The sequence below is a fragment of the Ranitomeya variabilis genome, chromosome 5 (genome assembly GCF_051348905.1).
Source record: "Ranitomeya variabilis isolate aRanVar5 chromosome 5, aRanVar5.hap1, whole genome shotgun sequence".
Taxonomy (NCBI): Eukaryota; Metazoa; Chordata; class Amphibia; order Anura; family Dendrobatidae; genus Ranitomeya; species Ranitomeya variabilis.
In genome coordinates, this window is record NC_135236.1 from 493,319,140 (window position 1) to 493,334,919 (window position 15,780).

Sequence of the window (15,780 nt, forward strand, 5' to 3'; positions counted from 1 at the left end):
CTCTATCAGTTTTGTACATCGAGAGACTGAAATTCTTGCCCATTCTTCCATGGCAAACAGCTCGAGCTCAGTGAGGTTTGATGGAGATCATTTGTGAACAGCAATTTTTCAGCTCTTTCCACAGATTCTCGATTGGATTGAGGTCTGGACTTTGACTTGGCCATTCTAACACATGGATACATTTATTTGTGAACCATTCCATTGTCGGTTTTGCTTTATGTTTGGGATCATTGCCTTGTTGGAAGACAAATCTCCGTCCCAGTCTTAGGTCTTTTGCAGACTCCAGCAGGTTTTCTTCATGACTAGTCCTGTATTTGGCTCCATCTATCTCCCCATCAATTTTAACCATCTTCCCAGTCCTGCTGAAGAAAAGCAGGCCCAAACCATGATGCTGCCACCACCATGTTTGACAGTGGGGATGGTGTGTTCAGGGTGATGAGCTGTGTTGCCTTTGCGCCAAACATATCATTTGGCATTGTTGCCAAAAAGATTGATTTTAGTTTCATCTGACCAGAGCACCTTCTTCCACATGTTTGGTGTGTCTCCCAGGTGGCCTGTTGCAAACTGTAAATTACACTTTTTATGGATATCTTTGGGAAATGGCTTTCTTCTTGCCACTCTTCCATAAAGGCCAGATTTGTGCAGTGTACGACTGACTGCTGTCCTATGGACGGACTGTCCCACCTCAGCTGTAGATCTCTGCAGTTCATCCAGAGTGATCATGGGCCTCTTGGCTGCATCTCTGATCAGTCTTCTCCTTGTTTGAGATGAAAGTTTACAGGGACGGACGGGTCTTGGTAGATTTGCATTGGTATGATACTCCTTCCATTTCAATATGATCGCTGGCACAGTGCTCCTTGGGATGTTTAAAGCTTTGGAAATCATTTTGTATCCAAATTCGGCTTTAAACTTCTCCACAACAGTATCACGGACCTGCCTGTTGTGTTCCTTGGTCTTCATGATGCTCTCTGCGCTTCAAACAGAACCCTGAGACTGTCACAGAGCAGGTGCATTTATACGAAGACTTGATTACACACAGGTCGATTATATTTATCATCATTAGGCATTTAGGACAACATTGGATCATTCCGAGATCCACAATGAACTTCTGGAGTGAGCTTGCTGCACTGAAAGTAAATAATATTGCACGCCCCACTTTTCCGTTTTTGAATTTCCACAAAAATTTAAAATAACCAATAAATATCATTCAACTTCACAATTGTTTTCCACTTGTTGTTGATTTTTCACCAAAAATTTACATTTGGTATCTTTATGTTTGAAGCATGATATGTGGAAAAAGGTTGAAAAGTTCCAGGGAGCCGAATAGTTTCACAAGGCACTCTATCTACTCCTGGATTTGTGTCATGATTCTCAATGGCGAGAGAACATAGCCCAGCATATATAAGAACTAGCTCTTGGAAGATGGAATCTAAACTGACCATGAACTAAACCTGCCGCACAATTAACAGTGGCCGGGTAGCGTGCCTACGTTTTATCCCTAGACGCCCAGCGCCAGCCGGAGGACTAACTAATCCTAGCAGAGGAAAATACAGTCCTGGCTCACCTCTAGAGAAATTTCCCCAAAAGGCAGACAGAGGCCCCCACATATATTGGCGGTGATTTTAGATGAAATGACAAACGTAGTATGAAAATAGGTTTAGCAAAATCGAGGTCCGCTTACTAGATAGCAGGAAGACAGAAAGGGCACTTTCATGGTCAGCTGAAAACCCTATCAAAACACCATCCAGAAATTACTTTAAGACTCTAGTATTAACTCATAACACCAGAGTGGCAATTTCAGATCACAAGAGCTTTCCAGACACAGTAACGAAACAGCAGCTGTGAACTGGAACAAAATGCAAAAACAAACAAGGACGAAAGTCCAACTTAGCTGGGAGTTGTCTAGTAGCAGGAACATGCAAAGAAAGGCTTCTGATTACATTGATGACCGGCATGAAACTGACAGAGGAGCAAGGTTATATAGAGACTCCCACATCCTGATGGGAACAGGTGAACAGAGAGGATGATGCACACAAGTTCAATTCCACCAGTGGCCACCGGGGGAGCCCAGAATCCAATTTCACAACAGTACCCCCCCCTCAAGGAGGGGGCACCGAACCCTCACCAGAACCACCAGGGCGATCAGGATGAGCCCTATGAAAGGCACGGACAAGATCGGAGGCATGAACATCAGAGGCAGTCACCCAAGAATTATCCTCCTGACCGTATCCCTTCCATTTGACCAGATACTGGAGTTTCCGTCTGGAAACACGGGAGTCTAAGATCTTTTCCACAACGTACTCCAACTCACCCTCAACCAACACCGGAGCAGGAGGCTCAACGGAAGGCACAACCGGTACCTCATACCTGCGCAATAATGACCGATGAAAAACATTATGAATAGAAAAAGATGCAGGGAGGTCCAAACGGAAGGACACAGGGTTAAGAATCTCCAATATCTTGTACGGGCCGATGAACCGAGGCTTAAACTTAGGAGAAGAAACCCTCATAGGGACAAAACGAGAAGACAACCACACCAAGTCCCCAACACAAAGCCGAGGACCAACACGATGACGGCGGTTGGCAAAAAGCTGAGTCTTCTCCTGGGACAACTTCAAATTGTCCACTACCTGCCCCCAAATCTGATGCAACCTCTCCACCACAGCATCCACTCCAGGACAATCCGAAGATTCCACCTGACCGGAGGAAAATCGAGGATGAAACCCCGAATTACAGAAAAACGGGGACACCAAGGTGGCAGAGCTGGCCCGATTATTGAGGGCGAACTCCGCCAATGGCAAAAAAGCAACCCAATCATCCTGATCCGCAGACACAAAAAACCTCAAATATGTCTCCAAGGTCTGATTAGTCCGCTCGGTCTGGCCATTAGTCTGAGGATGGAAAGCAGATGAAAAAGACAAATCTATGCCCATCCTAGCACAGAATGCCCGCCAAAATCTAGACACGAATTGGGTCCCTCTGTCAGAAACGATATTCTCCGGAATACCATGCAAACGAACAACATTTTGAAAAAACAGAGGAACCAACTCGGAAGAAGAAGGCAACTTAGGCAAGGGAACCAAATGGACCATCTTAGAGAAACGGTCACACACCACCCAGATGACAGACATCTTCTGAGAAACAGGCAGATCCGAAATAAAATCCATCGAGATGTGCGTCCAAGGCCTCTTCGGAATAGGCAAGGGCAACAACAATCCACTAGCCCGAGAACAACAAGGCTTGGCCCGAGCACAAACGTCACAAGACTGCACAAAGCCTCGCACATCTCGTGACAGGGAAGGCCACCAGAAGGACCTTGCCACCAAATCCCTGGTACCAAAGATTCCAGGATGACCTGCCAACGCAGAAGAATGAACCTCAGAGATGACTCTACTGGTCCAATCATCAGGAACAAACAGTCTACCAGGTGGGCAACGATCCGGTCTATCCACCTGAAACTCCTGCAAGGCCCGCCGCAGGTCTGGAGAAACGGCAGACAATATCACTCCATCCTTAAGGATACCTGTGGGCTCAGAATTACCAGGGGAGTCAGGCTCAAAACTCCTAGAAAGGGCATCCGCCTTAACATTCTTAGAACCCGGTAGGTATGACACCACAAAATTAAACCGAGAGAAAAACAACGACCAGCGCGCCTGTCTAGGATTCAGGCGCCTGGCAGACTCAAGGTAAATTAAATTTTTGTGGTCAGTCAATACCACCACCTGATGTCTGGCCCCCTCAAGCCAGTGACGCCACTCCTCAAAAGCCCACTTCATGGCCAAAAGCTCCCGATTCCCAATATCATAATTCCGCTCGGCGGGCGAAAATTTACGGGAAAAAAAAGCACAAGGTCTCATCACGGGGCAGTCGGAACTTCTCTGCGACAACACCGCCCCAGCTCCGATTTCAGAAGCGTCGACCTCAACCTGAAAAGGAAGAGCAACATCAGGCTGACGCAACACAGGGGCGGAAGAAAAGCGGCGCTTAAGCTCCCGAAAGGCCTCCACAGCATCAGGGGACCAATCAGCAACATCAGCACCCTTCTTAGTCAAATCACTCAATGGTTTAACAACATCAGAAAAACCAGCAATAAATCGACGATAAAAGTTAGCAAAGCCCAAAAATTTCTGAAGACTCTTAAGAGAAGAGGGTTGCGTCCAATCACAAATAGCCTGAACCTTGACAGGATCCATCTCGATGGAAGAGGGGGAAAAAATGTATCCCAAGAAGGAAATCTTTTGAACCCCAAAAACGCACTTAGAACCCTTCACACACAAGGAATTAGACCGCAAAACCTGAAAAACCCTCCTGACCTGCTGGACATGAGAGTCCCAGTCATCCGAAAAAATCAGAATATCATCCAGATACACAATCATAAATTTATCCAAATAATCGCGGAAAATGTCATGCATAAAGGACTGGAAGACTGAAGGGGCATTTGAAAGACCAAAAGGCATCACCAAATACTCAAAGTGGCCCTCGGGTGTATTAAATGCGGTTTTCCACTCATCCCCCTGCTTGATTCGCACCAAATTATACGCCCCACGGAGATCAATCTTAGAGAACCACTTGGCCCCCTTTATACGAGCAAACAAATCAGTCAGCAGTGGTAACGGATATTGATATTTAACCGTGATTTTATTCAAAAGCCGATAATCAATACACGGCCTCAAAGAGCCATCTTTCTTAGACACAAAGAAAAAACCGGCTCCTAAGGGAGATGACGAAGGACGAATATGTCCCTTTTCCAAGGACTCCTTTATATATTCTCGCATAGCAGCGTGTTCAGGCACAGACAGATTAAATAAACGACCCTTAGGGTATTTACTACCCGGGATCAAATCTATGGCACAATCGCACTCCCGGTGCGGAGGTAGTGAACCAAGCTTGGGTTCTTCAAAAACGTCACGATAGTCAGACAAGAATTCAGGAATCTCAGAGGGAATAGATGATGAAATGGAAACCAAAGGTACGTCCCCATGAGTCCCTTTACATCCCCAGCTTAACACAGACATAGCTTTCCAGTCGAGGACTGGGTTATGAGATTGCAGCCATGGCAATCCTAGCACCAAAACATCATGTAGATTATACAGCACCAGAAAGCGAATAATCTCCTGGTGATCCGGATTAATACGCATAGTTACTTGTGTCCAGTATTGTGGTTTATTACTAGCCAATGGGGTGGAGTCAATCCCCTTCAGAGGTATAGGAGCTTCCAAAGGCTCCAAATCATACCCACAGCGTTTGGCAAAGGACCAATCCATAAGACTCAAAGCGGCGCCAGAGTCGACATAGGCGTCCGCGGTAATAGATGATAAAGAACAAATCAGGGTCACAGATAGAATAAACTTAGACTGTAAAGTGCTAATTGAAACAGACTTGTCAAGCTTCTTAGTACGCTTAGAGCATGCTGATATAACATGAGTTGAATCACCACAATAGAAGCACAACCCATTTTTTCGTCTAAAATTCTGCCGCTCGCTTCTGGACAGAATTCTATCACATTGAATATTTTCTGGCGTCTTCTCAGTAGACACCGCCAAATGGTGCACAGGTTTGCGCTCCCGCAGACGCCTATCGATCTGAATAGCCATTGTCATGGACTCATTCAGACCCGCAGGCACAGGGAACCCCACCATAACATCCTTAATGGCATCAGAGAGACCTTCTCTGAAAATCGCCGCCAGGGCGCACTCATTCCACTGAGTAAGCACAGACCATTTACGGAATTTTTGGCAGTATATTTCAGCTTCATCTTGCCCCTGAGATAGGGACATCAAAGCTTTTTCCGCCTGAAGCTCTAAATGAGGTTCCTCATAAAGCAACCCCAAGGCCAGAAAAAACGCATCCACATTGAGCAACGCAGGATCCCCTGGTGTCAATGCAAAAGCCCAATCTTGAGGGTCGCCCCGGAGCAAGGAAATTACAATCCTGACCTGCTGTGCAGGATCTCCGGCAGAGCGAGACTTCAGGGACAAAAACAATTTGCAATTATTTTTAAAATTTTGAAAGCAAGATCTATTCCCTGAAAAAAATTCAGGCAAAGGAATTCTAGGTTCAGACATAGGTGCATGAACAACAAAATCTTGCAAATTTTGTACCTTCGTGGCGAGATTATTCAAACCTGTAGCTACACTCTGAAGATCCATTTCAAACAGGTGAACACAGAGCCATTCAAGGATTAGAAGGAGAGAAAGAGAGGAAGGCTGCAGTATAGGCAGACTAGCAAGTGATTCAATTATGAGCACACTCAGAACTAGAGAAAAAAAAAAAAAATTTTCAGCAGACTTCTTTTTTCTCTCCTTTCTCAGCCAATAATTTAACCCTTTTGGGCCGGTCAAACTGTCATGATTCTCAATGGCGAGAGAACATAGCCCAGCATATATAAGGACTAGCTCTTGGAAGATGGAATCTAAACTGACCATGAACTAAACCTGCCGCACAATTAACAGTGGCCGGGTAGCGTGCCTACGTTTTATCCCTAGACGCCCAGCGCCAGCCGGAGGACTAACTAATCCTAGCAGAGGAAAATACAGTCCTGGCTCACCTCTAGAGAAATTTCCCCAAAAGGCAGACAGAGGCCCCCACATATATTGGCGGTGATTTTAGATGAAATGACAAACGTAGTATGAAAATAGGTTTAGCAAAATCGAGGTCCGCTTACTAGATAGCAGGAAGACAGAAAGGGCACTTTCATGGTCAGCTGAAAACCCTATCAAAACACCATCCAGAAATTACTTTAAGACTCTAGTATTAACTCATAACACCAGAGTGGCAATTTCAGATCACAAGAGCTTTCCAGACACAGTAACGAAACAGCAGCTGTGAACTGGAACAAAATGCAAAAACAAACAAGGACGAAAGTCCAACTTAGGTGGGAGTTGTCTAGTAGCAGGAACATGCAAAGAAAGGCTTCTGATTACATTGATGACCGGCATGAAACTGACAGAGGAGCAAGGTTATATAGAGACTCCCACATCCTGATGGGAACAGGTGAACAGAGAGGATGATGCACACAAGTTCAATTCCACCAGTGGCCACCGGGGGAGCCCAGAATCCAATTTCACAACAGATTTGGCTTACCGATACTGAGGTAAAAAACTGACCGAATACTGAACTTATGCTTATGGCATTAGTATCAACTGTACCATTCGCCATCACAATATATGTTTAATCAAACATGAAAGTTTAAAGGGGCATTTCTAAATATGACACATTAAGAGATTCAGAATATATTGTTTTTGCAATGTTCGTCGAACACAGCCAAATGTCATTAGAATCAGTGGGAGCAGAAATTACCGAATATGTTCGGAACCGATCAACAAACATACATTTGGCACAAATAGGGCAACAAAATGGCACGAGTATGGCAAATTCAGATTCAACGACCAAAGCCGAACAAATTGGCTCAACTCTAATTCAGAACAATCTTCTGATGCCTAAAAGGGGAAGCAAATACACAGGACCTAACATGTCTTCTGGTTCACATGGACGATTCATTATTGCTAATGGTGCAATATTTATTTATTTTACCCACTTACACATGTGGTCAAAATGGTCACAGAAATAACTTGAATCTACCAAAAGTAATAATATATAAAAAATCTATGAAAATGAACAAATGAAAGTGATACATTGCTTTTCAACCATGCTTCCACAGAATTAAAAAAAAAAACTAAAACTCATGAAATAGGCCTGAACAGAAATGATGGTACCCTTAACTTAATATTTTGTTGCACAACCTTTCGAGGCAATCATTGCAATCATACGATTCCTGTAACTGTCAATGAGACTTCTGCACCTCTCAACAGGTATTCTGGCCCACTCCTCAAGAGCTAACTGCTCCAGCTGTCTCGTGTTTGAGGCTATGTGCACACGTTGCAGAATTGCTGTGAAAATTTGCAACTCCTTGCAACGGGACATACGCATGTGGAATTGGCATGCATATTTCCGCTAAACACTAGCGTTTTGCAAACGTAATTAGCTTGCAGAATGCTAGCGTTTTCTAAGCGATCTGTAGCATCACTTGGAAAACTGATTGACAGGTTGGTCAAACTTGTCAAACATAGTGTTTGACAAGTGTGACCAACTTTTTACTATTGATGCTGCCTATGCAGCTCCTCGCGATGCTCCCAGCAGCTCCCCTTCCCAGTAATGCCTCGCGGCAATGACCCCAGATGACGTAGCGGTTTTGTGAGACCGCTACATCACCACAGGTCATTGTCGCAAGGCATTACTGGGAACGGGAGCATTGCGAGGAGCGGGAAGGCTGCGGGGGCCGCCGGAAGGTAAGAATATCACGATTTTTTATTTTAATTCTTTTTTTTAACAGGTATATGGTTCCCAGGGCCTGGAGGAGAGTCTCCTCTCCTCCACCCTGGGTACCAACCGCACATGAAAACGGCCAAAAAAAGCTAAAAAAAGCTAAAAATCCTGAACTTTTACATATAGCCTGAATGTTGCCTTTTCCAGACGGCATGTTTCAGCTCTTTCCAAAGATGCACAATAGGATTTAGGTCAGGGCTCATAGAAGGCCACTTCAGAATAGTCCAGTATTTTCCTCTTAGCCATTCTTGGGTGTTTTTAGCTGTGTGTTTTGGGTCATTATCCTGTTGCAAGACCCATGAACTGCGACTGACACCAAGCTTTCTGACACTGGGCAGCACATTTCTCTCTAGAATCCCTTGAAAGTCTTGATATTTTATTGTACCCTGCACAGATTCTAGACACCCTGTGCCACATGCAGCAAAGCAGCCCCAGAACATAACAGAGCCTCCTTCATGTTTCAGAGAAGGGACAGTGCTCTTTTCTTGATATGCTTCATTTTTCGTCTGTGAACATAGAGCTGATGTGTCTTGCCAAAAAAGCTCCATTTTTGTCTCATCTGCTCATAGGACATTCTCCAAGAAGCTTTGTGGCTTGTCAACATGTAGCTTGGCAAATTCCAGTCTGGCTTTTTATGATTTTTTTTTCAACAATGGTGTCCTCCTTGGTCGTCTCCATGAAGTCCACTTTAGCTCATACAACGACGGATGGTGTGATCTGACACTGATGTTCCTTGAACTTGAAGTTCACCTTTAATCTGTTTAGAAGTTTTTCTGGGCTCTTTTGTTACCATTCGTATTATCCGTCTCTTTGATTTGTCATCAATTTTCCTCCTGCGGCCATGACCAGGGAGGTTGCCTACAGTCCCATGGATCTTAAATTTCTGAATAATATGTACAACTGTAGTCACAGGAACATCAAGCTGCTTGGAGATGGGAGACAACTCTTTCCTTCACTTCCTCTGGTCCATGTTGTGTGTGATACACACCATGTCACCAAACAGCACAGTGAGTATCTGTAGCCCTATATACAGGCCCACTCACTGATTCCAAGATTGTAGACACCTGTGATGCTAATTAGTGGACACACCTTGATTTAACATGTCCCTTTTGTCACATCATTTTCAGGGGTACCAATATTTCTGTCCAGGCCTATTTCATGAGTTTTATTTTTTTTTTAATTCTGTGGAAGCATGGCTGAAAAGCAATGTCTGACTTTCATTTGTTCATTTTCATAGATTTTTTCTTTATTATTACTTTTGTTAGAATCAAGTTATTTCTGTGACCATTGTGGGTTTTTCTGACATTAAATGAGGGGTACCAAAAATTTTGACCACGTGTGTATATAGCACCATTAATTCAACAGAGCTTTACACACATTATCATCGCTGTCCCATTGGGGCTCATAATCTAAATTTCTTATCAGTATGTCTTAGGAGTGTGGGAGGAAACTGGACTACCCAGAGGAAACCCATGCAAACACAGGGAGAACATACAAACACCTTGCAGATGTTGTCATTGGTGGGATTTGAACCCAGGACCCCAGCGCTGTAAAGCTGAAATGCTAACCACTGAGCCAACAGGATTGAACAGTGCTTGTAAGGTTTCCCTATACGTTTGGCTCTATTCACCTCTCATTTCAGCCTATAGTATGTTGGAGGAATAAGCTGGGAAGCTCCCCTAAAATATACTCTCCACTGATTTTTGCAACATATTCCACCATACAGTGAAATATGTTAACTACAAGCTTTCATTGAAATATAAACGTATAAGGTGAGGTACACATGTTTTTTATTTTATTATGCCCTGCATAGGAAAGCTACTATGTTTTCCTTTTACAGTGAAATAACCAGCGTATGCCAAATGAATATTGTGTCTGTTTGTGGGAGTGAACATCCAATTTACTAAGAATGCCAGCACAATAAAGTAAATGGAGATCAAATTAGAATGCTTAAAGTGAATCCGTCAGCAGATCTTTGCTATTTAATCTGAGAGCAGCATAATGTAGGGGCAGACAGCCTGATTGCTGGAATGTGTCACTTGCCCACAGTTTCATGTAGTTTCAGTACAATCAGTGTTTTATGAGCAAGAGATTGTCACTGCATGATTAGTCTAATCTGTGTAACCCAGCCTTCACCACTGATTGGCAGCTTGCTGACTGTACATCGTGTACACAGGAAGCTGCCAATCAGTGATATAGACTATACCCAGCTCAGCATTCTGACCAATATGAGCCTTATAACTAATTGCTGGAAAACTCAACAGCATTATACTTCCTATAAAAAGTGCTTTTCCAAGTAGACAGTCCTTTTAATTGGGCCACATAACTTCTGGAGGTCATCAGTTAATAAATAAATATTAAAACATCAATAGAAAAACTTACTGAAAAAGAAGCCCCTGTCTCCGCACACAAACTGAAGAGCATCTACTAACTCAGCACCACAAAGTGTCTCTTGGCCTGCAGTGGCTGAGTGGGTTAAAGTGAGTAGACATATACCAAGATAGAAGAGATGAAGATAGGACATTGTGTGCATCTTGACCTAGGAAATAAAAAAAATTACATAACATTAGTGATATTTACTATAATTTAGAATAGTGTATAGTATGATTGTAAAACATTCATCCCTTGAACTAGATGGTAGCCCGATTCTAACGCATCGGGTATTCTAGAATATGTATGTAGTTTATTTATGAAGATTTTAGAATAATACATTGAATACACAGGATTCGGCCGGCCGCGACCAATTAGCAAAGCGTGGTCAAATCCCGCACCGGACTGCGCCTGTCGCTGATTGTTCGCGGCCGGCCATGTAGTATATAGCACAGCCCACATAGTAAATAGCACAGCCACGTAGTATATTGCACAGCTACGTAGTATATTGCACAGCCAGTTTTATCTGCTGTTATAATACATAAAAGCAGCATCTCAGCATATAATCTATTTGTACAATATAGTGGTGCTTGAAACTGTCCAGTTTTTTGCATAGATTTCAACAAAGTCTACATCAGATTATCCCACAAGCCCTATAAGTAGAAAAAAGAACCAAATAAAAGAAATGAGTCCAAAAATATTACACTTTAACTTTTTTATTGAGGAAAATGATCAAATTTCACATCTCATCTATAAAAGTCTGATCTTCACTAAATTCACTAAATTTGTTTGTGGAATTATATCATGGCATGAACAAAGAAGATTTCAGAGGACCTTAGGAGAAGAGTTTTTGGTGCTCTTCTGGCTAGAAAAGGTCATAAAACCATCTCCAAAGAGTTTAGACTGGAACCACTCACCAGTCAGACAGATTTTGTACAAATGTAGAAAGTTCAATACAAACACTACCATCACTAGGGGTGGTTGACAAACAAGTTTTGGATAGGCCAAGTAAAAGTCCTAATCTTAATCATATAGAAATGTGTAGAAGGACCTGAAGCGAGCAGTTAATGGGTGAAAACCAACCAGCATAGTAAAGTTGAAGGTGTCTTATAGGAAGGAATTTGCTAACATTCCTCTAAGTCAATGAGCATAATTAATAATCAATTACTGGAAATGTTTAGATGCTGTTACAGTTGCAGAACGGGGTTACACCTGAAACTGAAATCAAAGGTTCACATAATTTTGCCCCTCACAGACATGCAATACCGGATAATTTTACTAAATTAAAAACTCTAATATTTTTAACTTATTGGCTTGACTTCTTTTTATGTACTTTTAGGATTTTTGTTCAAATCTTATGCAGTTTTAGTTTAAATTTATGCAAAAAGGTGGAAAATTCTAAAAGTTCAAACTTTCAAGCACAACTGCACTATAATTGATAGCAGCAGGTCCATGGCAGTAGACTTCTGTCTCTTTCTACTTGAACTATTAGGAAGTGCAAGAGAAGTTTGATTCTCTATTCTTGCTAATGTATGCTGATTATTATATATATTGCATATTATTTAATTCCATACATTTTACATATGATTTAAGAAGGAATGTTGTGGTCAATAAGCTAAGTAAGCAGCCATGCCATTAAAAAATTGTTGCCAAACCGCAGGCTACTATCATGTGAAACATTCTCCCCTGTAATTGTACTACTTAAATACTCCAGTGTTTATTGAAGGCCACTTTAAAAGGGTAAAACATGTTTGATGTAAACTTGAATATTAGAAAATTAGAAGAAAAACATATCAAAATTACTTCACTGACTTGAGTTCTGACTTTTCTTTATTATCAAATTACATTGTTATTATGGATTGGCTTTTCCCATTTTTGGTCTAAGACCATATATACCAATGTGAATCATGTAGGCTAGAACTCCATTCACAAATTGATTTGCCAAATGATTTAACTTTTTAAGTGATATTGAATACCTTATTGAGTATCTTGAGCACAATATGTCCTTACCTTTATGTTCACAGCCTTGTAACATAAAGTTTTTAAGGCATTCCAGTATCACTGTCAATTCTTCTCCTTAACTTAGAGCCCTGAGCTTGTGGTATAAAAGGGTGAGGGGCGTGACCCAATGATCAATGAAATATGAGAGGGTAAAATATTAAATTTCAATAAAAACCTTTGTGTGATTAATTAATTCAACAAGTTTTACTATGATAAGGAAATGTTTCTTCTTTTTAATGTACAAGGTTGAAATGAGTCATGTTGGAATACTAGTAATACCTCAATATTAACCATACCAGTCGGGGGAGCTTATGTTTGGGAAATGCCTCTTTAAATGCATGTAAGTATTATGGCAGTTTTTCAATCTGTGCCTCAACTTCTCTAAAGCCAAATGTCAAATAATATGATTGTCAGACTTGCTGACTTTGATGTATAAAAGATGAAGGATACATAATTATTTTGCATCACTGCCTGCTAAAAAAAAACCCTGCCAAAAAAAAGAGAAGAGTTAAGTGCAACATTTTGTGTCTACTTTCTAGACTTACATTACCCAGCCCAATTTTAACCAGTGTAATTTATGGCTCAATGCACCAGAGGTTCTTATAATGAGAAAGTTTTGGTGTCTACATTCTTAATTTATCAAAAGGTAGATATCAAAGATTTAGCAATTAAAAAGCTAGTCAAAACACATTCTTGGGTGGCTATCCAACTGGTTTCTCTTCTAAAGTCACATAGTTTATACCCCATGTAATAGGCAATATGGTTATTACTGTCATTTCATAATTCTAAAGCCCCATTCATTTAGTAGCTAAGCCATACATTGACATTTCTCTTCATTTGAAGACATGAAATGAACACATTTATTAAACCAACCATTAGGCATAGAAGATATTTTCAGAGGCTATCACATTAACATTGTGAACTCAGATTCTAGCCAACATCATTTCAACCTCAATTCTGACGAATAACCAGAACAATACAGAAATCAAGCAGCCAACAGAGAGATTATCATAAATGATTGTTACAATATGTTTGTCACTTTTTTTTCTGCCTAAAACAAATAAATTAAAATTGGGCAACCAATTGCATGTTTTATGGCTTGGGCCTAAAGTGAACATTTTCAGTGGCTGATCCAATGGCATGAGCTCATTCCAAGTTATATAAAAAAAAAAAAACAATCCTAAGAAACTTTTTTTATGCTGAGAAAGGAAACTTGAAGACTGGCCAGCAACTGTAAAAAAAAAAGGTCAGTATAACCACCATGACCAAATAAGCCTGAATGTTTCAAACAAAAACGATATCAATGGTGTGGGAGCATAATAATATAGCATACTTACTCATCAATTACCTAATATAACATTAAATCCCTTTGTCAGCAACGAGTAGTATAAAAGAGACACAAAAATATAATTGAAGGAAATTATAGGAAGACTTATAAATCAAATGTCCTGAAAAATAACTAATTTGCAAGTAGGGAATATCTAAAGTCAATGTACATATACTTCCTACTCACCGAAAAGCAGGTGCAGTGATATGTTAAAAATAGTTAAAAAAAAAGCAACAGAAGTGTCATAAAAGAAATACAATGTCATAAAAAAGCAAATGGAAATGTTATCTAAAAATCTTTTGAATATGAATGAATTAATCTATTGCCAAAAATCCAATAAACTTCATGCATACATAGCAAATGCAGAGGTATATGCCCCTACACTATAGAAGTCATAAATACAACAATGCATGCAGATCATTGACTTTCCAGATAATCACAGGCTGCACACAACTGAATGAATATCTTACAAAGCTCATTCTAACACATTCATCTTCTTAGCATTTTGCATTATACTATAGATAAAATAGCTACATACACAAAAATGCATATTCAGCAGTTTGAAAGCTGCAGATTCACTGCTCTGTGACAGATGGGGAAAATTGTTCTAGCATTCTAAGAAATAAAAGAGACACAAGAAATCATTAGAATAGAAACATACAAGGAAATGAAATAAGAAATGAGTTACCTTTAAGATATCACAAAAGTAGCACTTTAATAATTGTGACGAGAAAGACTTGTTTTTTTCCATAGCTTCTTTAAGTACAGGGTCTGCAAATGAGATTGCTAGCTGATAACAAGAAAAGAAAAAAAAAAAAAAAAAGAAATCCAGAGAGATATTCAATGCTAAGTCACATTTGAATATTAGGACTTTACTCCATTGCGTAGGATCTGCTCTGATTTTAGCAGTGACAGTCAGATTTAGCAAACAGAAGAAGGATTTACAGAAAATCCTCACATTTATCTACATTTACACACTGTAGACAGGAAACAGCTGGGAGAACAGTTGTGTTTTCTCTCTCTCTCTCCCTCTTCTGGCAAGTTTTTGGAGCAAAGACTTTTTTTTGGGCTGCCTGACAAATAACATCATCATACCTTAGCACTGCAGGACTGGATCACAAAGCATATTTATTTTTACTTAAAGGAATTCACTTTGGTGACATAGTGAAAAAAAAAAAAAAAAAATCACAGGAGGGAGTCTGCTGCTGTGCATGTCTCACATCTTTTTCCTATGAAGCCTGCATGATGTAGGTAGAATTCTGCAAGCAATCAGCGCAGGGCTGTTTGACGTCCGCAGTGATAAAAGTTCAAGCAGGAAAATATGATGACTTATTTTTATTGCAATATGCAATATGATACAGTAGGCCTTTTATAGACATGACAGATGTTATTTTTTTTTTTCGCTATTTTTATAAACAACCCTGATAGGTTACCAGATGAAATCACAGAACTTGCCATGGGAAATGGATGAAGTGTTCCAAGAAATAGTAAACGTTTGACAAACATTGATCCTGAATTGTATATAAAACAACAATAACGGCATCATTTAAATAATAGCAGCTGCTTGTCAGTATGTGATCACAGGTGATGATGTCATTCAGATCCCCCCGAGATTCTGCAATGAAAGCTCAAGTCAGCTGGTTTTTTTTTCTATTTATATAGTACAGCACTTAGCAGCATTCAATGTTTAACCTTTGAGTTATATAATTTTATTGCTACGTGGTACGACTTTTACCTTTGTCATAATGGTTCCTAGT

General features: G+C 40.7%; 1 protein-coding gene across 1 annotated transcript in view; it reads right to left on the reverse strand.

Moving 5' to 3' along the window:
* The window catches only part of IGF1 (insulin like growth factor 1), a 219,372-nt gene extending 204,310 nt beyond the window's left edge, over nucleotides 1-15,062 (reverse strand). The window contains exons 1-2 of the mRNA XM_077265624.1: nucleotides 14,712-15,062; nucleotides 10,708-10,864 (exon numbers count right to left, since the gene is read on the reverse strand). Of these exons, the coding sequence (XP_077121739.1) occupies nucleotides 10,708-10,864; nucleotides 14,712-14,774 (220 nt within the window). The 5' untranslated portion in view covers nucleotides 14,775-15,062. The remainder of the gene's footprint in view (nucleotides 1-10,707; nucleotides 10,865-14,711) is intronic.
* Nucleotides 15,063-15,780: the final 718 nt, after the last annotated feature.